The 27,940-nt window shown below is 41.6% G+C and overlaps 1 protein-coding gene across 1 annotated transcript in view; it reads right to left on the bottom strand.

Moving 5' to 3' along the window:
• Nucleotides 1–17,466: 17,466 nt before the first annotated feature.
• The window catches only part of DOCK4 (dedicator of cytokinesis 4), a 405,154-nt gene continuing 394,680 nt past the window's right edge, over nucleotides 17,467–27,940 (bottom strand). Inside the window, exons 50-53 of the mRNA XM_019492471.2 lie at nucleotides 26,898–26,970; nucleotides 23,611–23,724; nucleotides 22,548–22,609; nucleotides 17,467–20,093 (exon numbers count right to left, since the gene is read on the bottom strand). Coding sequence (XP_019348016.1) covers nucleotides 19,668–20,093; nucleotides 22,548–22,609; nucleotides 23,611–23,724; nucleotides 26,898–26,970 — 675 coding nt within the window. The 3' untranslated portion in view covers nucleotides 17,467–19,667. The remainder of the gene's footprint in view (nucleotides 20,094–22,547; nucleotides 22,610–23,610; nucleotides 23,725–26,897; nucleotides 26,971–27,940) is intronic.

Here is a 27,940-nt window from a genome sequence, read left to right as displayed (position 1 = left end):
TGGATCTCTCCCCTAGGGACATTAGACATCTTCTGGGATAAGATAGCTAGTAGAACTCATGTCTTTGTGTGGGTTAGCTCAGAATGCTCTCTGCTTGAAGTCACGCTTGTGTATATCGAGTAACTCCACTATATCCAGTGTAGTTATTCCAGATGTACAGCATCTTAACTGAGATCAGAACAGAGCCACTGACTTCAACCCTGAAACTAAATCAGCATACAGACAAGCCCTACTAAGCTGACTAAGGGCCTCTGTGTTAAAAATCAAAATGATACTTTTGTCATGATCACACAAGCTCTGATCCCTACAAATGGCAGTTGCACATTCATGGCAAAACAAATCCTAGCACTTCAAAAACAAAAAAGAAAGGTTTTCAAATATAGAACCTCATTTATTTGTTATAATCAGTGGGAAACCACTATAGGTAACTGAAATTTGTAAATAAAAAGCCAACAATATAAATGTCAGGAAAATGCATTGCAAAGTATACTGTGCATACATAGTATTTTGTCAAGTGAAATTCAAATTTAAATATAATCACAACTCATTGTGTGTCAATAAATACTGGTATTCTGTATCCTAATGATGTGATAGCACTCAAAGGCTTCATTACACACCTTTCCTGACAAGTGAGGAAGGACCATCTATTGGTTTTATGGTAATTGTAAAGTGTGTTGTTTTGTAAATTTTAGATAAGCCAGGTTCTACTATAAGCCAGGATAATAGGTCAGTGAGGCTGAAATCTAGTTCTGCAAAGGAATAACATAAGCCCTATGCACTACTACTTAGGTGCCACTTAAATCCTATTTTGAGGACTCATATAGGTCACAGGATCATGTTGCAGAGGAGAATGTTACCCTAACAGAACTTAAGAGGTAAACCAAAATGAAACTGTTTTAAATATTTATCAGACCTGAGTCTAGTCTCAAAATAAGTATAAGGTTATTGAAGTAAATGGAATCACACAGGTATAACACTGGTTGGAGATTAGATTTTTGCCCTTCATTTTCAAATGATTATTCAATTCCTTATTTGATAATGTAAACAATTGCTTTTTCAAACTCTTTATGCAGTCCCAATTTCAGTTCTACATAGGTAAGGTATATGAATTCAGTGTTACTGTAAACTTACGTGTTGAAAGTATAGCCACAATTAGCCACAGTTTTAGTATTTTTATAATCTTCCAGACTATGTAACTATCAGTTTTAGATCCAGGACCAAAAATGCATTGCAGATGTGCGCAACACTGATATCGCTTATCTCAGGCAATAAGAGTTTCAATTTTTTTTTTTCACACCCTGGAAAGAGTGTCACTAAATTGCACTAAAATTACTTTGGACTGCCTGACCCACTGACCAGCATATACCTAAAAGCATTTCAGAAGCTCTAATTTGTAATATCAGTTGGTTTCTCAATGTTTCGATATACATTCCAAGAATAAAAACCGATTATGTGCAAAAATGGGTCTGATCACTTTGCTTTTTAGCTTCATATTGAGCATTTCAAGACTAATCTTTGAAAGATGATTGCCTTTGAACTACCTGGCTATAAATGATGCATGTTTGTTATTAACAGCTAGCAATTTCATCTGGAATGACTACCAGATCATAGATACATTTTTTTCATATGTCTGTTAGACCGGATGATTTTTAGAATTTAAAGTAAGTAATACGGATTGAAATCAGATTTAAAGAGAAAGATTTTAGTGACACATGCTAGGTTTAAAAGCTTCTGTTCTGACTGTATATTACATAAGGAAAGATCAATTATTCCCAACTGCATACTTCACAATCTTCCAAAAACTTTTGAAATATTAAACACCAAGTATAAAACAGACCTGGTCCTCAGAGAAATCAGCACAGAAAAGTGAATACATAAATATGAGATTGGAAAAGTGATTTTTTGCCTGAATAATTTTACAAGACAATTAAAACAACCAATAATAAAATATTTGATCTGTTGACACAACTTATATTTATAATCCACTACTTAGCATTGATTTTTTTCCAAATGGATTTAAAAGAATCAGCAATTAATTATCCAGACAATAACAACCTGTTTACGTAAGGCCATAGCTATTCTGAATAGCTTACAAAATACTTTTGAGATCTATGGAAGGGTTTTCTTTCCAACATTTTCTTTCCAAGCACTGAGAAACCAGGAAGCCACATCTTAAAGTTAATAACTTTGCCAGTTTTCACCTGTCGTCAAATTATGTAACAACAGAGCAAATATTTCACTTGTTCTAAACTTTACTTGTTTAAGTATTTCCTTGGCCTGTGCTGTATCACGAGTTTAACTTTAAAACCATACTTGTTGATGTGGTCTGACTTCTTTCTTAAGAGCAAAATCCAGATCAGCCTTGCAGACACCTCCATTTTATGCTTCAGCAAGCCTAAAAAAATAGGTGCCTGCAGCTGGAATGGTTAGATATGGAGACCTAATAGCTCCCAAGGCTGATTCAAGCACCTATTTTTTTAGTGCTGAGCACGGAGGCTCCATGTAAACACAGAGGTGCATCTGAAGTACCATTCCTCCTCATCTCTGTTTTCCAATCTCTGTCCAGTCCAGATCCTTTTCACCTCTAAGAGTAGACGCCTAGCTGACTACTGCCCTGGGAAGTGGGAGACTTCAGGCTAAGGGAATTCAAACCCACATATCTGACTTCTCAGAAACATGCCCTAACTACCAGGCTATAGCCTAGTCTGAGGTGCCGTGGGGGAAGGGTGTGCTGCCTACCCTTCTTGCTGAAGTTGGCCTACTATACAGCCAAAAATGCAGAAGTCATGGGGCCAGAAGGAAAGCAAGCAAAGACAGCGTAACTTGAGCCTAGTGAGCTTTACTCACTGGGAGAAGAGAAACCTGTGTTCTGTTTTCAGGAATATGTATTTTACATGAGATAGTCTTTGCGTGGAAAGCAAATAATTTTGAGAGCAGTGGCATGAACTTTAGTACCTCTCCTCATGGCTGAGTACCGTAACAACTAGGCCATCAAGTCAGACTGTCTCTAGTCCCTGCAAGGTTGCCAATTATTTGTATATTTACAGATACTCTGTAAATAACCACGTTGAAAATACCTGTCCGTAATATCCATAAAGAAGTTGAGCGGTCCATACAAGCAAAACGCAGTGAGAGAGACCTAACTGTAGGTGTATACTACAGACCACCCAACCAGAGGGAGGAGCTTAACATCTTTATTAATGATTTAGACATTAGTGTCAGAACTGGACTGGCCAAGTTCGCTGATGACACCAAACTTTGGGGTAAAGTGTCCACACCTGAGGATAAGCTGGTGATCCAGGCTGACCTTGACAGGATCAGAAAATGGGCGGATGAAAACCTGATGGCATTCAATACCAAAAAATGCAAGGTACTCCACCTTGGGGGAAAAACCCGCAGCATGCTTGTAGGCTCGACAGGGCTACACTTGCTATCACCATGGCCAAAAGGGACTCAGGAGTCATGATTGACCACAAGATGAATATGAGGCACCAATGCGATGTCGCAGCTGGTAAAGCGAGCAAAACTCTGGCTTGCTTCCATAGATGCTTCTCAAGCAAATCCCAGGATGTCATCCTCCCACTGTACTCATCCTTGGTGAGGCCACAGCTGGAGTACCAATTCTGGGCTCCACAATTTAAAAAGTATGTGGAAAAACTTGAGAGAGTCCAGAGGAGAGCTATGCACATGATCAGAGGGCAGAAGAACAGGCCTTATGAAGAGAGGCTGAGAGCCATGGGACTCTTCAACCTGGAAAAGTGCAGGCTCAGGGGGGACCTGATGGCTGCCTATAAGTATATAAGGGGTTTACATCAGGATCTGGGGAATGCCTTTTCACCAGAGTGCCCCAAGGGATGAAAAAGTAAAATGATCACAAACTCCTCCAAGACCGCTTCAGGCTGGACGTAAGGAAAAACTTTTTTACTGTTCGAGCCCCCAAAGTCTGGAATTAACTCCCTTCAGAGGTGGTGCAAGCACTTACTCTGGATTCTTTTAAGAAACATTTGGACGTCTATCTTGCTGGCATCCTTTAACCCTAGCTGACTTCCTGCATTCGGGCAGGGGGCTGGACTCGATGATCCTCCCAAGGTCCCTTCCAGCCCTAATGTCTATGAAATATGTAATCTATTAAATCTGTAGTTCTCTCAAAAACTGGCAGAGGCCACGCACGCACAAGAAATGGTCGTCATGGGTGACTTCAATTACCCAGACATCTCTTGGGAGGAACACTCGGTTAAGTTGGATTGGTTGCATTCTTTCCTGACCTTTTTAAAGAGCTCTACCTTATTCAGGAAGTGCACGGGCCAACCAGAGGTACTGCTTTCCTAGACTTGCTCTTGGCCAAATGAGATGGTCTGGTGAGCAACTTGAATATAGTGGGTAGCCTGGGTGACAGCAACCATTAAACCATCACATTCACTGTCTGTCACCAGGCAAGCAAATCAGCTAGGAGGGTTGAAGTTTTGGACTTCAAAAAAGAGAATTTCAACAGGCTCATGGCAATAGTAGGGGAAGTGCTGTGGGACCGGGGACTGAAGGTGAAAGGAGTGAATGAAGAGTGGTCGTTCCTCAGAGACACAATCCTTGAAGCACAAAAGAAGTCCATTCCCATGCAGAGGAAAAGTATCAGAAGGGCTGGTAAGCCCTCTTTGCTTAATAGGGATATCATGGTCCTCTTGAAGAAGAAGAAAGAAGCATACAAACAATGGAAGCTTGGGACAGTCCCCAAGGAGGACTATACAACAATGGCCCACACTTGTAAAGGGTAGATTAGAAAGGAAAAGCAGCAACTGAATTTAAACTAGCAATGGAAATCAAGGACAATAAGAAGTCCTTCTTTAGGTATGTAGGGAACAGGAGGAAAACAGATGGAAGTGTGGGGCTATTACTTAACAACTAAGGACAGCTGGGTATGGACACTCATGAGTAAAATGAACTCCTGAATGACTACTTTGCTTCAGTATTTCACCAGACTAAGGAGAAAATCATACGAGATAAAATTCAGAATGGGCATGGTGGGAATAACCACCTTCCTGCTGTTGACATTGAGCTGGTGCATGATCAGTTAGAAAAGTTAGAGGTTTATAAGTCAGCAGGACCAAATGAACTTCATCCAAGAGTGCTGAAGAAGCTGGCCAAAGTCATCGCGGGACCTCTAACGAAAGTCTTCCAAAACTCGTGGCGCTTGGGGGAAGTCCCTGAAGACTGGAAGAGGGCCAATGTTGTGTCCATCTTCAAGAAGGGGAGGAGAGAGGACCAAGGCAACTAGAGGCCAATTAGCCTAACTTCTATCCCAGGGAAAGTCCTGGAAAAATTCATTAAGGAGTCTATGTGCAATATGCTTGCAGAAGGTAGGATTCTGAATGACAGCCAGCATGGCTTTGTTGTGGGCAGGTCTTGTCTTACCAATCTCATCTCCTTCTATGACCAGGTAACTCACCACCTGGATAAGAGAGAGGAGGTTGACATTGTATACCTGGACTTCACCTCACAGGAAAATTGGAGGATTGTGGATTAACTGCTCTACAGTTAGGTGGGTAGGAAGCTGGGTGCGGGGTAGGACCCAGAGAGTTCTAATGAATGGATCTGTCTCATCCTGGTGAGAAGTGGCCAGTGGTGTCCCTCAAGGGTCCATGCTTGGTCCAGTGCTTTTCAACATCTTTATCAATGATTTAAATGTGGGGGTGAAGAGCTCACTGGACAAATTTGTGGATGACACCAAGTTATGGGGGAGCATGGTCACGCTTGAAGATAGGCTGCAGATACAGGCAGACCTAGACAGGCTGGCAAGTTGGGCAGATTGGAACTAGATGAAGTTCAACATTGAGAAGTGTAAAGTGCTCCATCTGGGGATGAACAATCCACAATATACTCACAGGCTCGGTGGTGCCAAACTGACTAGCACCATGACTGAAAGGGACCTGGGGTAAAAATAGACCATAGTATGAACATGAGCTGTTAGTGTGATGCTGTAGCCAGCAGGGCAAACAATACTCTGGCATGCATCAACCGATGCATCTCAAGCAAAACCAAGGAAGTGATTCTTCCACTTTACTCAGCATTGGTGAGACCTCAACTGGGGTACTGCATCCAGTTCTGGGTCCACACTTCAACAAGGACGCGGAAAAGCTTGAGAGAGTCACAAGAAGAGCTACCCGTATGATCCGAAACTTGCAAGGCAAGCCATACGAGGAAAAATTCTTCACAGTTAGGGTGTCCAGGCTGTGGAATAAACTCCCTCCTAGAAGCGGTGCAATCACCTACCCTGGAAATCTTTAAGAGGAGACTGGACAGTCACTGCCCTGGGGTCACCTGACCCCAGCTGTCTTTCCTGCTTAGTGCTGTGGGGCTGGACCCATCTTGTGAGGTCCCTTCCAGCCCTTTACAATCTATGAATCTATGAATTGACAAAACAGCCAGATTGAAGCTTCATGGTGGGAAAGAAGCTGGATGAAGCATTGAAGCACAGATAAAGCACAGTGACACCACTTGCTGTTTGAATAGGAGCAGAGCATCCTAAATGGAACTCTTCTCAGGACTTTATGATTCATGGGACTCTCCAGAAATCCTTTCCCAACCCCCAGCCATATGCTGGTGCTGCTCCTGGTGCTCTCTCCCATCTGCCTGTAACACTGCTGGGTGGCAGGTAGGCAGACAAGGGTCCTTCTTTGGAGGAATCCATACTGGAATGGGGAGTAGGGTTGGTAAGGGAACATGATACAGGATGCAGTCAAGGTGTGGAGGTAAATAGGGGACCACTGGGTTTAGGACAACTGGGTATAAAAATATTGCTGCAGTCAGGTAGGATTGCCAATCGAAGAACATTTTTTTTCCTGCTAGTCTGCAAACTTTTTTTTACTGAGGTTTGAACCTGACCCTTGTTCAGGTTCTGGCTGAAGGGTTTCATTTCCATTGTGTAAAACAGGGGGTGTCAACCAGGAGTATGCACACCCCTGGGGGTACCTGGACTGGTCCTAGGGGGTACATGCAGGCAGGTGGGGACAGAGCACCACCACCTCCCAGGAGCAGAGCCCTGCGAGGGCAGTGGCACCCCTCTGCAGGGCAGGGAAGCTCACATGCAGCATCCACCGCCACCACACCCCAGTCTGGTGAGCTTCCCTGCCCTGCCCTAGCCCTGCTCCTGGGAGATGGTGGTTCTCCATCCCCATGCCATCCCTGCCTCCCTGCTTCAAGTCTGGCCATGTGCTATCACCCTCCCTGCTAAGCATTTGGCCGCGCGCTACCCCTTCCCCCAACATGCTCAACATCCAGCCGCCAGGGGTACTTACACTAAAAATAGTTGAAAACTCCTGATGTAAAACATGTCAGTAAAAAAAGTCAGATTGTGAGTAACATGTTTGCAGACAGTGGGTGTGTCTACACATGGTCATTTAATGTGGATTAGTTTAATTTAAGCTGTATTGGGGCACACATCTACACGTGCACACCTTTAATGTGGCTTAAAAATGGTGATTTTAGGTTATGTGAGCCTAAATTTGATACCTGACCAGATCAAGTATCAAATTTAAGCGGAGTTAGTTAATGTGAATTAACACATGTGTAGACATGTTATACCACATTAAGTCAGGGAATTTAGTCCTGGGTCTGCCCAACCACTAGGGGGCTGGCCAGAGTCCAGCCCCAGGGCTCCTGGCTGGCTGCCTCTCCTCCCCCATACCTCTATAGTTTGCCACTTGTAAGCAGGTTTTTTATTGCTAGTGGGTGGGGAGGTTGGTGAAGGAGCACTGTTTGATGATGGGGGAGGGGGAGGGAGTGTTGTGAAGAAGATAATTTTTGTTTCAACTATGTGTATGTCCTGAGAGTGGTGCTGGGGTTGGGCATGGGTAAGGAGTGTGTAGACAGCAGAACAAGCAGGCTGGAGCAGGGAATTCAGGAGAAGGGGATCAGCCAGGGCCTCCTGCAACCAGTGCCATGGCCCCCACTCGTGGGTTTGCAGCTCTCCTGGGGCCTAGGTGCGGGGGTGCTTCCTGGGGCCAGCAGGGTCAGCACCATGGCCAGCAGGAGCACGGGGTACTGGTCATTACTAGCAGGGGCCAGGCTGGAGCAGCAGTATGCTGGGCATCACTGCCAGGGGCAGGGGCAGAGGCAGAGGCAGGGGCAGCTCTGGTGCAGGGAGGCAGGGTGGGCAAGGAAGGAGCTGTCATTTGTTCCCCCTGTGCTGGGCATATGGCTCTTGGGCAGGGAAGGGGCTGGCCAGGAATCAAAGGGTGGGGATGTGTTTCCAAGATGGCTGCCAAATGCTGGCAGCCAGCTCTGGCAACCAGGCATCTGGAGGCAGGAGTTCCCCACAGTGGTCATAGGGGCACATGGCAGGGCCGAAGTGACCTGAAACTAAAGTTAGTCCCAAGTCCCACCACGTGTAGACATCTGCCAAAACCCACTTAATCCACATTAGTTTAATGTGCATTAAATTTAAAACGGGTTAAATGCATGTGTAGATGCACCCTGTCAGTGAAAAAAATGGTTTTGGGTTGGCAACCCCTGTCCCATGTCTCCTGCATTCTATAGTTGCCCAGCTTCACCAAGAAGGTGAAGAGTTTCTCGCTACACAAATTATTTTATAGCCTAGTGTTTAAAATATCTTCTGAGATATGGATTTGAATCCCTTCAGACTGAGATAGTCATTCATTGTACTTGGACCTCCCACTTCTTGTACGACTGTTTTAACCACTGGACTATTATGTAAACCAGTTTGTTGGAGGCTGGTGGGTTAGGATCTACCTCCAGATGAAGATATCAAGTTCTGTATCCCAAGCAGAAAGAAGTACCTAGTATGTAGTCATGATTCAGGCACTAAACTCTAAAGAGGCCCAGGAATCAGATGTGCCCCTGTGCTCAGCATTTCCCCTTTGCTAGAATTAGGGATCCCCCATATAGTTGGGGATGGTCCTGCTTTGAGCAGGGTGTTGAACTAAATGACTTCCTGAAGTCCCTTCCAACCCTAATGTTCTACGATTCTGCTTCTGGGATTTCTGAATGACCCTTTGAAAGTTATTTGGGTTGGAATCAACCTTTTCTTTGAGTTATCCTTCTGGAGCCAGGTGCTTAATTTTATAGGCCTAAATTGGAGGTAGCTAAGAGCCCACCTTGAATGTTATCCAGTTTTCTAAGTTTTGATTTGAGGTAAGGCAGCTCACATTCTTTCTTTGTGTGCTTTGTGTCCTTGCCAATATATTATTTCCTAGGCATTGGACACAGAATCAGATGCATACAGCAGAACCAGCAGGGTAAACATGGAGATATGTCACACCAACTGGTTAATAAACAACTGTGGCAATCAGCTTTGCAGGATGCTTCTGACTTCACTGCAGGCAAAAACCCAATTCAGCTGCCAACTCTGAGGTTAATTTACCATCAGGGTTGGTGTGTTTTCTTTTTTTCCCCTGAAGCTCTGCAAATTATCCTTGGCTTGGTCAACATGGATGGTATTACCTAGAGTTGTATTGAAGTTATTGTCTCAGAAATGCATCAAGTCCCTCACAGTTCACTGCATCCTATATTTTCAGACTAGTTTATCATATGTGAAAGTAGGAAGATAGGAAAACAGAGAGGGGATCATTTTGAGTAATTATCTGACTTCCTGGCCTCATTCCTATGAGTGTATATAGCCCAAACAAGTACACAGACTGTATGTACCAGACTGATATATTGTTTTAAACAATCAGTCAATTTTCCTTTTTGTTTTAGGAAATAAACTCTTCTCTGGGAGAGCAAATTAGGAATCAAGGAGCACAAGTACATGTGTGCTTTACTGCAGTTGACTAATTAGCTCCGCAGTAGAGCATCAGTCTACACGTGCTAGTGTTAGGGCGTAGTAAACTAATTAACTCTGCTGTAGGATAGTACTGCCTGACACAAGTACTATCCTATGGCACAGTACTTATGTATGCTGAAACACATGTGTAGACTGTGACGGGCTGGCTGGGACACAAGGGTCCTATAGTACGGGGGCTGCCTACTGGCTAGCCTCATGCTGTAGCACCCTCATGCCCCAGCCAGCCCTTCTGTCACCCAATGCTGCCACCTTGAGCCCAGCATTGACCCCCTGGGACTCCTGCTCTGGGTTAGCTGTTCCTGGGCACAGCATCATCATATGCACCTAGGAGTACTTGACTCCAGTGCAAGCTGTGATAGAGTTTCAGGCACATTAATATCATGTGTAGATGTGCCCAGGGCCACTCACCTCATTGTTTTCAGAGAGATACTGGGCTAATTCAAATGCAGCACACATTCTTTTATGTAAAATCAATGCCCTCTGAAGATGCCACAGATAGAGAACATCCCGAGTTCACTATAGTTTCTCCTGGCCCTAGAAAAAGAGAAGTTTGAGGCACCTTTTTATTATTGCATTGACAAATACATAGACAAGACTTCAGTCAAATAGTGATGTTGTACCACATCCAAAAGATGAGCACTGTCAGTCCTGTAACTCAAGTTGTAAAATAGTTCCTTCTTCTGTAATCAGGAATAATTTTTATTCTAGTTAAGTAAGCTAAAGTCAACTCATCTACAACTATTGTAGTTGATTTACTAATTAGTTGAGATAACATGATCATAGCTGAGATTTTGGCAGCCTGTTCTGGAACAGATTTATTAATGATGATCAATTATGACCAGGTAGAATTTCTGACAGATGATTTTTACCTGACAATATGTGTAAAGCTCTTAATTAGATAAATGTAGCTAACAAGCTGACCCTGCCATCTGCTGTCATTTTTGTTGCTGCAGGAAGCATTTTATTTTCTGGTCGGTCACTTATGTAGTTCTGTGTGGAATACAAATACCACTAATAAGCAGAGTAGCCAAAGGGCTTGACCCAACATTGTAGCCACTTTAGGATTTCATCCAGAATGACTCCTCAGAACTCAACTGGCAAAAACATTGCATGATTTCTTAGAAAATAACAACCAAACCAAACGAAGTGCAACAGACCTGCTGTTTCCCAAAGCTCTGTATTCCAAAGCACAAAAGCAGTAATTTCCTAAGTAAATGGGAAAGTATGCTGCAGAATTTAACACTATTCTAATATTATAAAAGCCTAAGTCTGTCGGTCTGTCTGTCCGTAACACTTTATTCACACTCCAATTGACTGATGGAAACAGACCATCCAAGCATGGGGGAGTACCACCATGATTCTGAAGCTGCGCCAAAGACCAGACAGAAGTGGCCTCGGCTTCCCCACCCCACTCCTTGCAAGAGGCAGAACAGCAGCAGCATGGGGTGTTAGGTGGCAGCACTCCATCCCAGCCCCCTGCCCTCCCCCCATCATTCTTGATGGGCAATTGGCTAGTATTTTAAGAAAGTCTAATGTTATTAGCACTGCTGGACCTCCTAGTACATTATGATTGTTAATTATAATTATTGTAGCTAAAGGCATGTTGGCATGCTCTCAAGAAGGAGCAAAAATGCAGTTCTTTGCTCTAGACCACTTATAATCTAATTCTGGCAGTGATATAAAGGGAACAAAAAAGAAGACAAGGTGTATGAGAAAGGGCTACAGTTACACTAACGTGATTATTATGTATTATAAAATGGCAAATAATTATGCTAATATTTTTATGATGATTTTCGAATGCCCTTCGCTATGTAAAATACAAACTCAAAGAATAGCATAGCACAAACAAATAAATGGAAGATAAAAGACCAGTAAGAGACACTTCTGCACACACACTGTGGCAAATGAACAAGATTCCACAATCCCACTGGTCAAGGGACCCGGCTCACCAACCCCTTGGCCTTGTCAATGGGAGTGCATGAGTGGAGGACCAGAACTGGTGGGCATAGGAGCTTGCTTGGTTATTTCAAACCCTGTAAACCTTCCTATGTTTACCACCACCAGGCCTTTTCCTCTATAATCCCCCTAGTGGCTAGGGAATTCCTGTCAATGTGCATTAAATACGTCTGTATCCCAGCTCAGAAACATATGTCAGAAACATTGTAAACAGTTCTGCCAACCCAGGGATTGACCTAGTTTGCAGAAAGATTCAGCCATATTGTCTTAAAGGGAGATGGAAGCTAAGTCTAAAGGGAGATGGAAGCTTGTCCATGGCAGGAACAAGGTGGAAACTGTTGCCAGACAGCCCATAGTCATCTCTTGCCCCAGGAACTCCCCTGTAGGCCTTTGGGGAAATGACCTCTCATGTGCAAACACGTTACACTCCCTTTCACCAGAGTGCCACTAGCAGTGGGCAGACATATTTTGTCTAAATTTTAAACAGCCTTTGGGGATTCATAATTTAGAACCGAACTTGCACCTTCAAAGGCCAAGATTTGGAGCAGGAAGGAAAACTTTTTCTGGATTACGCTCTGCATTATATCACAGAGCATGTGCAGCTATGGTCGCAGGAGATAAGATATTCCTCACCTTTCTTGAATAGTGTCCAAAGAGAAGCCCCACCTCAATCCCCTCACTGAAGAAGATTAATTTCCTCTGGATCTGAGAAGAGTAGGAAACAATAGAAACGCAAGCCCAAATGGAGATGGGAGGAAACAGCCTAACATTCTCCTTTCACCTTATCTACTGTGCAGACTGGAGACTATCATACTGTTAGTGTATACTTCAGAGCTTTTTAAATGTTAAATTTTTTCCTGGATATGTTGGATTCATTCGAAGTTTATAAAAGAAAGAACCCGCATCACACACAATTGAAATGTGAAATTTTGTCCTTGTGGATAGCAGAAAGATTTAATAAAATGGTAAAGCAGGGAAACATAGCTTTTGTTTGTTGCTCTTATTCTCCAGCCAGTAGCAATTAGCAACATATTCATAATTTTCAAAATCTTTTGAAAGATTGAAAGATACTGGCAAAGACACTCCCTCTCCCATCCCCTCCTCCCCCTCCCCTCCTTCCATAGCAGCGAATGGTACTGCCCTCCTGAATTTAAAAAAAGTACCTTGACAAGCTGGAAAAAGGCCTCTCCCCTCCCTGCCTGGAGATGACCTTGGTACATGTGCAAAGCCCTGTTTTAATCCATTCTTTGATTTTGCCTCTCTATCATCATGCAGCTTAGGTTTATTGCTCTACAAAACTCCACTGAAATCCATTTGAAAATATGGCTTTAGGGTTATTGACAGGACCTGCTTCAGTTCTAAAATACAGAGCTTAGGGGGGGGAACTCCAGGTGTCTGAAGCTTTCTTTGGTGACATAAAAAGGCTTCTTTGAAATACATATTCCATCTCCTGATGTCATAAATGGCACATTAAGCATTTATTACTACATTTTGTAATCTATCAATTTAAAAAACACCTCATTAACCTGTAGATTTTTCTTTTAAATGTTAACAACAAGGTGTAATATGGTCACTATTAACATGACTCATTTGCTTCAGGTTGGAAGTCCTGTATGTGATGTATCAGCTGTTTCTTTCCAAATCACCTAACTGGGTTTACTCCAATTCCCACTGGAGTCGATAAGAATCTTTCCAGTCATTTTCTCAAGAGTTTGATCACATCCCTTGATTTGTAAGTTGCACAAAGAGAAGCATCTCAAATAGCAGCATGATGATCAAAAAACTACAGCAAGCATCTACTTCAGCTTCCTAGAGGACTGAAGATAGTGGCATGCACTGAACCCTCTGCTTACAACAGATGGCAAAGCTTCCTTAGATTTGAACAATAATTAGAATATAAGCACGCAGGCAGTTTATTTTGAAAAGGCCTCTTCTGACTCCACTAGAGAAGTATACCAATATCAAGGACAGTGTCTTTGGAGGATCAAGATGCTGGGCAGGACAAGAGTCATGGTGCTGGTGGTGACAGTGATAGTGCAAAATAGTTGTTCAGAGCTCAGTGTTTCTGTGTTCTGCCAATAACTACAGCAAGCCAATAATGACTGCTCCCCCCTGCCACAGCTCAGCTCCTCAGTTTCTTCTAAAAACTGTTTACATCCCCATTTGTCATATGCCTGAAAAAATGGGGAGTGAGCGCCTGCAAGACCCAGCATTTTCACTTTCAACGGACACTTTACACAAATGTGCTCCTGTGTTATAAGTGTAGCTATTGCTAGCTGATGGCCTTCCTGTGAAAGACAGGAGGGCACATTTCAAGGGAAGCAATGGAGGGCAAGAAGGAATCGCTGCTCTATATACATTTCAGGAATATGCAAAGATATCATTTGTTTCCCTTGGATACCATTTGCAAGCAAATGGAGCAAATTAGAATATGCTACTGAATCCAGTATTGATAGTAAATTGATGCTGTAAAACATGTATTTAAATTTACAATAGAAATGTCAATAGTTTATGAACTGTGTCACAACAGCCATTTCCCATACTTGTATTTGAATGATTTGTTTTCTTAAAAAGGCTATCAGAAGTTTCCTGTAAAAACTGCTATCTATATCTATATCTAGATACCACCACCTTTCAAGAATGCCCAACACTCACCTGCCGAAGACAATCTTCTACGGCAAACTGTCAAATGGAGCATGCTTTCGCAGCGCATCAAAGAAACGGTACAAGGACACCCTAAAGATGTTCCTAAAGAGTTTTGGCATTGACCTGGAGTCATGGGAGCAAATCACTCGTGATTGTCCATCCTGAAGGTCATCGGTCCAAAGTGGACCACTGACCTTTGAGCAGTGGCACACAGCAGAGGCAGCGAGGAAGTGCATGGCCAGGAAAATGAGGACCTCTCATGTCCAGCCGTCGTTGCTCTCCTGCCCCTGCTGCTGCAGCAGATTGTTCAGGGTAAAGATTGGGCTTATAAATCATCTGCATACCCGCGTGACCTAGTCTCCACTCCCCTCCTCTCTCTTTCCTGTCTCTTCTTTCTCCTTTTTCCTCTCTCCCTTTCTCTTTTCACCCTCACTTTTTCTTTCCCACTTCCTTTCTCTCTTCTCCAATCTCCCCTCCCCCTGCTGGATGTGGACATCTTCGCTTGCGAAGGATGAACAGCATATCTCTCTCTATATAGATCTATCTATTTATATATCTAAATATGGCAACAGATCACCAAAGGAAGTCTGAAGAGCTCATAACAGTAGTTTGGGTCTGTGAACTGTAATTTATGACAATTATTCCAGCATTTCTATCGCAGGAAAACCCACAGAAAGAACTTCTCTCAGGCTAAAATAAAGCTAGTATTCTGTATTAGAACCACAACTCACCCTGTCTCAGAAATTGTTCAGCTGGTACAAGATGCTCTTGTAATCAACTGTAATATAGATAGCTTCTATTTACTGTTTATTTTTTATTAGAATTATTCTTTTTCTTTTCTAGTAATCTTTTCATGGTTTCTCCCTTGCTGTTGTGCAGTTGGTGGGGAGGGGGAACAAAGCACTCAGCTTCACCATATTTTTCCCTCTCAATAGTTTTCTCTTTCACATTCACCTCCATTCCCTACCTTTCCCTATCTTCAGGCCAATCTCACTTCTGGAAAGGAACACATACCCCCAACATTCAAATTACAGACAAACAAAACAAATTAACAAATTCCTTTCAGCATTATTGATCTGCAGTTAGACACAGTAAGCTTACCTAAGTTTGAATGCTTGTGCTAACCACAAAAAATACACTGCAGCTTGTACAACCAAGCAAACAGAATTCCTATATTACACTAATCCACAGCCAAGAATTCTTGCTATTGTCTTCTCCACTAGCATTATGGGAATGCACCACAGAGTAGTAATGATCACACTGCATTATTGTTGCTGATTGTATATGTTAAAACATGTAAGGTCTAAAACTCTGGTACTCAACTACAAGTTCTCTTCAATTTTTGGTCCAATACCGTATATTGTCAAGATTTAAATGAATGGTTACAAAAGCAGCCAAAAACCATAGTGAGAATACAAATTAAAATGACCGGGACCTAAAAACAAATGAAATTATGGCTGCAAATTTTATAACGGTAGTTCAGATCAGCTCTTTTCACGATGCATTCCATGGAAGATGGTTTAGGGAGAAAATCTCTTTCAGGCTTCACTTGCAGTTACATCCCCATCCTCATATTGGCTGGGTTTGATCTTTTCATCATGGAAAAAAGCCAAAGTTGGCAGGTTTATCTATGAATCTGGATCATCAGAGATTTGTATGGAGCCACAGCTATTTTGGGCACAGTTCCTTCCACATCAGCTCCGGTTTGCCAAGCAGCCAGAGGTTACTGGTGTATTACTACCCGAGACACTACTGGCAATTAAAGCCCCTGCCATCATCAGAACAGAGTGGCTATGCAGAAAAAATAATAAATCCTGCTGGGTTAAATACTGTGTTATTTTTCAAGGTAAGCTCTATGGGACCATAAGGATGCTGGCTGAGGGGTTGGGCCTATCTACCCTCTCTTTCTTTTTCTTCTCATTCCCTCCACATCAGACACTGTGCCACTTGCAGAAGCATCCATGTAGTGGCATCTGAACCCCCACTTCCAGAGAAAAGATGGAAGATCTGCATGAAGTAGTCTCCCCTATGTGCAGATCTGCAAGGCAAGATTCTGGACTAAATATGTGTCTTTGCTATCTCTAATTTTTATGAGTGAAATTCACCATTGTGCAGAGACCCAGCACAAGGTCTTTGAAACTTTCTGCATTGGATAAATGTTGCTGTTGTGATTTTTATATCAATCAAGTTTGTACACGTTAGTGTTGTTAGCTTACACCAAGTTCAGTATATAATTCACTACATTCTGAATGGCAGTGAACTACACTGGTTAAAAGCTGGCCAGTTCATATTGCAATTACCTCTGTGGCATCCCAGAAACGCTCTGACTGCTTTGTTAGGAAGGAAGATCATTGTATATGTTAGACACATGTTGGTTAATACTACAAAAAGCAATTACGAAGCCACAAAACACAGCTTGTTCATGAGTATACATACATATATGGTGATGGGGTAAAAATGCTGATACATCCTTACATAAGTGCTTGAATTGCTTAATGTCACCCAATAAAGTTTTAAAACTACATTTATGAGTAATGCATACATTCAAATGAGAGCTTTATTTACATTAGCCTTTCAAGTTCTGAGTGTTGGAGCATACGCAACCATGTTCGCACTACAATTTTTTGTAGGAACTAGGATGAAAAGCTGATCTTCAGGAACAATTTGTCAAAACTGGCAAAGCAGAAAATGCGTCGGCTCCTTTTACAGCATTTTGCTGTCATTTTTATAGGGTCTACTACTGTTCAGAGCATTCCTGATGTTCTGGGTATACAAACAGGGAGTTCAAGCAGGTTAATTTATGGTGAACTCTTGACAGTAAATTTTATACACCTCAATTGATCAGAAGTGTAGGTGAATACCCTCCAAATTTTTACTGCATTGGCAATTGTCTCACCAAACCATTAGGATCATAGCAGGGAAGGAACTAGCTTAAATCAGGAGATTTGTTTTGTTTTTTTTATCAGAAAGCAACCTGCACCTATTTAGAAAAGGAAGCATATATTTTAATTCCAAGACAAACTGATTTATAATCTTTCATTATGTAGAAAACAAATTGTACTATAAAGATTAATCAAGTAATTTTATTTCATATTTACCATCCTGCAGCAACCATATGAGCATCTGGGTAAACAAACCTCATGAAATGTTTTGCTGCAAAGCTGACTTCAGTAATACACGCAAATGATCAATTCAACAATTCTGCTCACTGCCAGAAATAAAAAAAATGGCTTCAGGAGCAAATAACACTGATTCATACTGTGTTCAAGCACTAGTCAACAAATCTATTAAACCACACAGGGGGGAAAAAAAAAATCAAAGCAGCTTTGTTATCTTACTTGCGACACCTTATTTAAAATCTCAGGCAGTACCTCTTTATACCAGCATAAATATGTAGCCTTCTACATCTTTTATGATGTGGTTACAGACACAAAAATGTTATAGTCAAAAGCAAGAGCTAGGAATTTCAGACCTCAAAAAATCAACAAGATACAAAGCTAAATTTCATACGTTCCTTTTTCAGTTATGAATACTTTCACTAAAACATAAATATTTTAACATATATTAATTTTTTCTGACATTCAAAATTGTAAAGTCAATATGGCAGAATTATTGTTAAAAGCATATATGTACAAATATTTTTTTCTCCATACATAAAGTATTTGGCATAATTATAACAATCTTACTGCATACACAACTGTTTGCTTCTTTTTCACATAATGGTACACTCCTTATTAAAATTAACCAGTTATGTACAAAAATACTTGAACATTTATTATAGAAAACCTCTATAACCACCATCAACAGTACATATCTGCTGAAGGTTTCATTGAGAGAATATAAAAAGTGGTCACTTTCTTCCAGTTAAGCTATCAACAAAGCAAATACAGTTAAAATCAACATAAGTTTCCCAACAAAAGAGGGAGAATATTTTAACAGCATGATTTAAAATACAGTTCATTTCTTGTCAACCAAGTGTTATGAACAGGGGGGTAAAAGAAAGAGACACAAAAATACACAGACAAGGTGCTTTTCCCACATTCCTACAACTTGGCCCTAGGTTTTCCATAGTTCTAGAGATGCTATTTTGAGATTCTCAAACTAATCTGTCTACCAGAAGCCAGAGCAGAGTGGCACCTACATTAATTTAGAGAGAGAATGTGTCTACCATTTATCCTGTAATAAAGATGACAGTAATCAATTTCATTAAGAAAACAAAACAACACCCCCCCCCAACCACCTGCACTGGTATAAAAATATCTAAAGAGCTGTTAGACTTTTAACTAATTTGTGCAGAATTGTGAGTTAATGCCCACTGCAATTCAGCTTTTAAAAATTACTGATACATAACCAGCAATTTATACTCATTACATTTGTTCACTTACTGATTCATGTTGATACTAGCCAGCACTGATTCTTGTATCCTTATAAATGTGCCTGTATAATACTGGGATGTTCGTTCTTTTGGGACAGAGAACTTTCAATCAAAAGTAATTGTTATTGGGATTGTGTGTACTGACTAACTGGAAGAGCAAAAGTAAATTACACCTCAAAAAGAAAGAAATGCACCAGAAACAGCAGATAAGCTACTAAAACAGTACTAATAAAGTTTAGCAAAAATCAATGACCAGAAAGGCGTTCTACATTAAATGAAATGTAGATATTTGTCAATCTTGGAAAGTAATAAAAATGCTGTTTCCCAGAACTCAACTCCAAACTACATCCTTGCAACTTTTTCACAACAGTGTAATTTCCATTGTATATCTACCTTTCTTCACCATAACTATTTGCATTTCCCAACCTGATTGTACAAGAAGGGAACAGTCTACAACGTACTTGCAGAAATGCCCTACCATACATACTCTTTTACCAGGAAGTATGCACTCATTTCTACTACTTAGCTCTGTCAGTACGTGTCTTGCTTTTTTGTATGAAGCCTACAACTAGCTCAAATGAGTACTTCTGGGGTTTTAGGTGCAATTATTTTTATGAGGATGAACATAAGGTACAAAGAAGGTATGTATCAATATTAACCACCCTGAAATTAATGAAATTATCTCACTCATGCTTCCTATAATATCAGGCAATCTAAATTAGTAATTTCATTTAATAATGTGCAACATAATATTAATAAGCATTTTTTAAAATTACTTAAAAGAAAATGCGGGTAAAATATTAAAGTGCCTACACTAAATGTATTTTGCCTTTTTTTAAATATTATTTCGTAAACCGTAAAGAATTCATTGCAAGTAAATATAAAAGGAACTTCTTATAACTGAGACACTTTCCGAGGAAGAGGCCTGGGACGAGGAACCTGTTCAGTCCTCCTGCTGCTGTTTTCCAGATTGCTGGGCCGCACCAGCTGTGGTTTGGGTGGCAGGGCTGGTGGGTCCGAAGGGGCAGGGATGGAAAGGCTGTGAGGTAGCGGAACAGGACGTTTCAAAGTTCGCTCGTAGACACTGTAAGGTGGGGGAGTTTTACTTTCTTTTCGCACTGGCTCCTCAGAAACACTGTAGCTGGGAACAATTACAGCTTGTTCACTGCTTTGACTTTCAAAGCCAGAAGTTTCAGAAGTGCTACATCGGCTAAGTGAAGAGATTCCACTGCTGTAACTTCCTGACAAGACCGGGGAATTAGAGGTGAGCCCAGAGGAATGATATTCCACTGGAGATGGAGTAAATGACTGCACAGAACCCTGTTTAAGAAAAGGAAACACAAAAGGTTTGTGGTGAAAAATAAGAGAATATATATATATTCATTGACTATACAAATTATGCTAACATCAACAATACATTTTAGTGCAAGTAAGTTATGCTGCTGTATACTATCTGGAAGGTTAAAAAAGTCGGGGGGGTGGGGGGAAGAAACAAAAGGAGAAAGCTTTCTTAGTTCTGTCAGTGGACTATATAACAATAGCATGCTGTGTAAACAGTAGCACTGTGCCCTCTACTGCTAAAACGCAGTATTTACAACACAGTTGGTACTTATTTCAATCTGTGATTGAGATTGGTTTCCAAAGCGCTCCTAAAATGTTCCCACCATTTTTAATGATGACTCATGCACCCATGAAGCAGTCTTATAGCTAATGTCCTTTTTTATGAACTCATTTGTAAGCTTAGATCTAAGAAATTATAGCTGTGCAAATAAGAATGGACTTCAATTGAGTTACCTTATTTTATCAGGAACGACCATCAATTCATATTACCAGATACCATTAACAGTACAGGTGGCTTTAAAAATTTTGCAGCTGTGCAATGATGCTACTTAAAATCTTATGTTTGGAAAAGCCACATGACTTTCAAGATTGAAAATACATTCAAGTTAGGCTAGCTTGGTCTAAAAACACTGTTTGCTCAAAAGCTACACCATTTGTGTTTCAGCTTCCACATAAAGATACTGTCCACTAGGATTTTAAGTCAGGACCTCCAGCTGCTTAGCACAAGACTGGCATAACTCAATCAGCTCTTAATGAAATTTTCTTTTCAAGAGCGAAAGTACTGGAGCAGAGTTCAAGGCAGGCTCTCTAATGGCAGTTGTATGCCACAATGAGCTCCTTAAGTCATGGATACGGAGTAGAGGTGCACCAATACACTGGTCCGATATCGGATTGGCACCAGTATAAGACAATTGTCTATATCAGAAATTGGCCTGAAGTGGCCAATAAATGGTCCACGCATGCACGCAGCTGCAGCGCAGCACGTAGGCAGTGAGGAGCACAGCCAGCAACATGGAGAGCTGCATGCAGCTGGTAAGTCTGTTGTGGTGGAAGGGGAGGAGGTGTGGGGGAGCAGATCAAGGCCCCTGCAGTGAGGAGGGTGTGGGGCTGGGGCAGGGGCAGGTGCTGCCCAGCCAAGGTGGGGGGAGGGGCACGGGACAGAGCTGCAGCTCATCTGGGAGGGCACAGGAAAGAAGTGGGGGCAGCTCCCACCGCTGCGTGCAGTTTGTTTGGCGGCTCATCCGCTTATCCGGCGGCTCCCACTGCTGCTCCTGCCCCTCATCTGGGAGGGCATGGGGATGGGGGTGTGCCCCCAGATCTGTGTGGCATGAGCAGCGCTGGGAGGGGGGCTATGGGGCTCCTACAGCAATTTTTGGGGTGGCTACAGCCCCTCCCAGCGCTGCCACCACCTGCCCAGCGCCACCCCAGTGCCAGCCTCAGCCCACAGTCACAGCCTGCCCTGCTCACGCCCCACATAGGATCCAGGGCATACGACCTCCTCATGCCCTCCTGGGGTGCGCACAGCAGTGAGAGCCCCCCCACTCCCCGTGCCCCCCGGACAAGTCGCGGCTCTGTCTCACACCCTGCCCCGCCCCAGCTGGGCAGCGCCTACCACAGCCCCACTCCCTCCCTTACCATGGCCGACTTGATCTGCCCCTTCCCTCCCCTTCCACCACACCAGACTTACCAGCTGCACTCAGCTATATCAGAAATTGGATCATTATCAGCCCCAAAAATCTCTATTGGAGCACCCCTAATACAGAGTTCTGGCTCCTCAAGGGAGGTGCTAGCTGTCTCACTGAGATAAATGGCAGCAGATGCTGAAATAAGGTGAACTTCTTTCTGATGTACCCCCATGAAAGCCTGCAAGTCCAGAGGCTTCCAGATTTTTCACCTTCAATATGCACATTAGATGTAGAGAACAATTCCAAACTTCTAAGCTTTGAAAGGATGTAATGAAGCCCACAATACCATTTTCAAGACACGTCTTGAATGTTGCATTAAAGGCAAAAGTCCTCTAGGCACTGAGGATGACTCTCAAAGACTGTGCTTTTACACATGAAGTTTTTACTCCCAGGCACAGAGCCTGCAGTGGTGCTACCTTATGTCATTTTTCTTTCAGCACATCTCTCACTATTCTTATTTTCCAGGGGTATTAATCCTGGCATATATCTTTAGATAAGGGAAAAATACCTGCTGCTACTACTACTCTGTAGATTCCACTCATGGACACAATGGGTATTCTGGGTAAACCCCAGCTAAGAGGGGGATGTAGGAAAGATTGTGATCACATGGCACAACCCCTGACCTGAAAATGTTGGGGAAATGCACATGACTTTGAAGCCTTGCTGAAAACTATATACATGAAAAACAACCAATATTAACAAAAAAATCATACATCATGCCATACAGCCCCATGGGATGGGTCAATACCTTCATTGGAGATCTGCCAACAGGAGAAGGGGAAACTGAGGCTATATGTCTTGCTGGTGAAGCTGTGAAGTTAGAAAGATTGTAATTCAGTTTCACAGAAACCTGACAGATTTTAGGGTAATACCTTCATGAAAGATGGACATCAACATTATTACAAAAATGCCACCAGACACAAGTAAGATCACCAGTAAGTTTAAATGTTTTACAAAAATAGTGATAGAAAAGGTGCTCATCAGGAAAGCTATAAATGGAAAAGAGGGGATCCTATTTTTGCTGCTCAGTACCTCTTCCTATACCAGTCCCTGTACTCTGCTTAAAGGCTGAGTGAATATTTTGTTTTGTTTTTTTCAAAGTTAAGTGAAGGTTATCTTAAAACAGAACAGATACAACATGCTATATTTATGCAGCCATTTCCCTTGATGGTTTCTACATTATTGTAAGTCAACTGGCAATATGATTTTAAAAAAATCCTTATCATGCTTTCTTCCCCTCACTATGTTTTTTCTTATAAGAAAAATATTCTGAAAGTATGTATTAAATAAGCAAAAGCATATAACAAAGTGTACTTATATCACAGATAGATGACATGCTGTGAAGCTTAAGGCTGAATGAAAAATATCTTTAACCACTAAAAACAATTATATTTGTAATACCTTTAAAAGGACAAAATACTTTTCTGAAGGGTAAATTGGTTAAAGAAATTAAACCAATACATATACTTAGCTGCTAAAGTAATGCTGCCAATAAGATTTTTTTTAATAATGAGCGTTTGTGGTTGGTACTGTCCAATCATAAGATCAAAAGACTAAACTCAGTCATCTCTTCCAGTGTCAACATGAACATTGTGAAGCTAATAAGTCACTAAATGAAAAAGCAGGATACTGGAACAGGAATGTTACAGAGGAGAGATTGTTAATAAGGTGAAAGTAACTGCAGTTCTACAGTCCTCATAATCAAAAGATAAATTAACCTGCCCAAACAGTTAAGTGTTAACTATGGTGAGAGAATCAAAATCCTCCAGGAAAATCATTTTGTACTGGCCTGAAAATGTTCATAGGCTTACCAGTCTGTGTGGGTCTTGGTGGCACAGGAGGAGATATAAGCTTTCCACTTTCTGATGTATTTCTAGCTTCTTTCCCACTATCCAGGCTCCAGCTGCTGGGGGTAGTGTTTACAGCTGGAAGGGAATGACGAAATTGAGACAAAGACTAACAGTTCTAGCTCTGGTTCAGCCTCGCCAACCTTTCCTACATCCATAAAAGCTACAAATACACAGATGGAAAATGTTAAACGATAAAACAGCATGCCTGAGAAGCTCTAATGATTACAGCAGCATTTCAAAAAAGCACTTCAATCATGCATATCAGATTCCTGGTTTGCCTGATGTATGCATTTGGCCTCCAGGTCAGTTTGAGATTGTACGGCGATTTGAACCATCAGCAGCAACAGCAGCTGAAATAGCACTCTGGCATGTTGCACACAGATCCCAATACAAAGGGAAACAGACCAGCCTCCCACAAATGGAGTCATTTTCCCTTTGCAGTGGGCTCCTGTTTAAAGAATTCTAGGCAGAATGAAACAGGCTATTCCACAGGCGGTTTCCCTGAATTGCTTTTCCTGTAGAAAGATTGAAAGAAAGAAACTGAATAAAATTTTAGTCAATACCCCTCAAAAAAACCCCACTTTGACTCTTCTGCTGCTGTCCTGCATGTCCTAAAACAGAGAGCTGAACAGAGACAAAAAAGTGAACAAGTAAAGAAGAGAAGAGATGGAAATTTTAAAACAGAAAAAGAAAAAACCCAAACATTTCTGCTGTGAAGCTTGGGAAACCTAGGCTCTTATGTTGTAGAGCCTTGGCACAAAGGTCATAATTAAAATTCACTCTTTTGGCACTTCTGACTTGTGAAACTTGGATGTTTGGTATTTATCAGTGTCATTTCCCCCAACTTCTACAGCTTTACCTGAACTGAAGAGCGGGGAATGATGATAGCTCATACTGTCATACTGTCTGCACTTGTCAGGCAGCACTGACAGGACCAAAAGATAACTCCAATTCCATTTTTTTTAAGACTGCCCTTCCCCTTCCCATGCTGTTCTGCATCCCCTTCCCCCCAGCAATGAAAGCTCTACTATCTCCAGAAAGGCAGAAGTGGAAAACTGTAGAACTTTTTTTTCCAGCTGACCCATCTGTCAACAACTTCAAAGATTTTCTGAGATATTGGGAGCACGTAGTTTACTGATTTCCTCATTGCTTGCCTGCTCTATAACTCATAAGTAAGCAGGAGACAGAGATGCGTGAACCCCACATCCTTTTACAAGGAGAGGATGAAAGGCAGAGTGCAGTACTACTGTTGTGACTATTTCTATTACAGCAGGATGCAAAGGTGGGTGTAAAGGCTCCCAAAAGGTTAGCATCCCAGCACACTAGGCTCTGTACAAACAAACATCACAGAGTCCTAGCCCAAGGAAAATACATAACATGGAACCAATATACAAATAAGGAGAGCTCAATTCCTGGGCAGGGGCAGTAGTGTAAGTTATTACAGGTGGTTGTCATGAGGTTCATGTGTTGTTGTTCCCCCCACCCCCGCTACCCCCCCAAAAAAAGAAGAAAAAAAAAGGACCAGTCTTATGTCTAGTGGGTGCATCTAAATGTGTGCTTTACTATAGAGTAGACTAATAAGCCTTGCAGTAAAGCCTCACCATCTACATAGGTGCCCATGTTAGGGCACAGTAAACAAATTAACTCCACTATAAGATAGTGCCATCAGGGGCAGTACTTACTATCTTACAGCAGGGTCACTTCCTGCACAGAAATGTACATGTAGACAGTGACCAGGCAGGGGCCAGATTCCTGCCTGCCACCTAGCCATGTGGTTCCATGGGGTCAGCACCCTCATGCTCCAGCCAGCCCCTTCACAGCATGATGTTGCCACTCAGAGCCCGGGGCTGATATCCCATTTCCCCTGCCAGCCCAGCTCTGATCTGCCCAAGCTCAAATTGTTGCTGTACTAGGCACAGGTGTACACGCTGCACCTGGGAGCAGTTTACTCCAGCTCAATCAGCTCCAAAGTTTATTGCTTTACCTTAGTATCATGTACAGATGCACCCAGCATATATCAACTTTGGTAGTTAGTTTCCTTTTCACAGAACTACGCCCACAGCTTGGCACAACATTTCTCAAAGAAAATAAAATCCTGTTTTCTGATCATATTTGCTAAAGAAGATGTATCATATAAGACACTGCCTACAGAAAAGAAAAAGGACCCATTTATGGTAAGTGAACAACTTTATTCCAGAAGAGGAATGTAGGACTGGAAGGGGCCTGGCTCACTGAATATAACATTTTATAGAACATTTTTCCTGGGAACAAGAAGTCATCCTGGATCTTTTATTGCTATCACAGAGAATCATTTGCATAAACTTATGGAGCTCTGTCTTAAGGGGAAACTGTTCTTCTGCCCAGGCCTGTAGGAATGTTTCAGTGCTTCTGAACTAAAATATCACCAATTTCTCAGTCCTGTGAAAAACTGTGAACTTCTGAGATTTCTTTCATATATGGGATATTTGAAAAATTCAAAATGTGTTGCAGGAGGAAACTTTTCTTTCCTGGCCAGTTCTTGTAAGAATGTTTTTTTCCTAAAATGCAAGCTATGATAAATCTGTTTTTCTTAAAGCCATTTGGCATGTCTCTATGGATTCCAGAGTGATTTCAGTATAAAGCTTATTGCTCTGTGATTATGCCAACATTAAAGAACATGCTACTTAAAATGTTATAAATGAAAACATCTTTGGTATAGCAAGTAACGGATGTTTTTTATTTACTCAAACTAGTGAAGATTTACTTCCAATTTATACCATTTATAAACATTACTTATACGTGGGATGGATTATGTTTGGTCAAAGAGGGTCAGGAGGTGCCAAACTTCAAGGTTTTTCCCACCCCAAGACAAAGTCTTTATGAACCCCTCCAGACTCTAAGGTCCACAAAAGAATGTTTATATTCTCCCCACTCCTGAGCCTTTAACCATTTTCCCAAGTGAATCAATCCAGCCAGCAAGAGGCCATCCTAGCAGACAGAGAGCCAGCAGCAATGCATTGCCATCTGCTGTTCCAACACTTACTCTGTTTCCCTGCTATGTCCCAGGCCCTTCTGAATGCTAGGCCCAGATCACATGGTCACTATTCTTTCTTTGGGAAGTGCTTTGAGTTCGCTGGATGAGAAGTACTGTATGAGAGTTAGAAATTATTATTGTTCACTTCAGGAGGAGTGCCATTCTATAATGAAAGGACACTTTAACAGTCTCTTCTGGATTCCAAAATTGGCTAGAGCATAGAATTTCTACTCACCCTTCTCAGGGACAGACAGGCTAGGATCACTTCGTGGCAAAGCACCGTCTCCAATATGGTTAAACAGCATTCTCTAGAAATTCAGAAGAGTGCATTTTTGGGTAGCTATAATGGTAGCTCAATGGACCTTTTAAAGACAATGTAATTAGTTTTGCACAAAAACACCTAGTTAAATGATTTAAAGAAGGAAGTTGATTTTGAAAACCAAGATGATCCAAATTTACATTAACAAACATAGATTTGTACTTTTATCTATTAAAAAGGGCAAATTTAGAGGCATATAGGGTAAAAGAAACAAGAGAACATACAATGTTTTTGAAATGTGTAGAAACAGAGATTCTTTGAAGACAGCATATACCCAAAGAATTTGAGAGTGATTTAGTAAGCTTCATCTGTATGTAAAGCAGTTTTCCACTTCATTAAAATTGTAACTTAAATAACAATTCTGAAGTGAAGTTTATATGGATTGACTTCGGTGGGATGCTGAGTGAGTGCAGAGGCCTGTCTGCAAGGATCTCATTTTAGATACCAATATATGTTGATGCCTATGGCACTACTATATCCTTGGTAGAGGATTTCCTATTTCTGCCTGAGATCTGAGTTCCTTATCTTTATTGCTAGTGAGAACTGTATTTATACCTACCAATTTCCTCTTTCCTGATTACTAATTTCTACTAGAGATCAAAGGACCAATATGAGTTTGTTCTAAGCTCCAAACACTAGCAGATCTTTCTGGACCCCCTTCTGACATTAAATAATAGAGGCAAATCAAATGAGCAGCTAATTTCATCAATAATTTAGTTCTAATTTTAGAGGAAAATAAGAGCAGAGAGGAAGTAATGCTATGGGATTTAAAAGAAAGACTAAGCAATTAATGAAAACATCTCGAGCAAAAATTTTTTTTTTACATATCCTTTCAGAGTCTGCTGCTCTGTACTAGGCAATAAGTAAAGTCTAGTTTCCTTTCTGAAGGAAAAAAGGTGCAGATGTCAAAAAAACAATTGAAACCACAGGTAGGGACCAAGAAAGCAAAACAGGAAATG

This window comes from Alligator mississippiensis, chromosome 4 (assembly GCF_030867095.1).
Source record: "Alligator mississippiensis isolate rAllMis1 chromosome 4, rAllMis1, whole genome shotgun sequence".
Taxonomy (NCBI): domain Eukaryota; kingdom Metazoa; phylum Chordata; order Crocodylia; family Alligatoridae; genus Alligator; species Alligator mississippiensis.
This window is presented reverse-complemented; position numbering and strand designations above follow the sequence as displayed.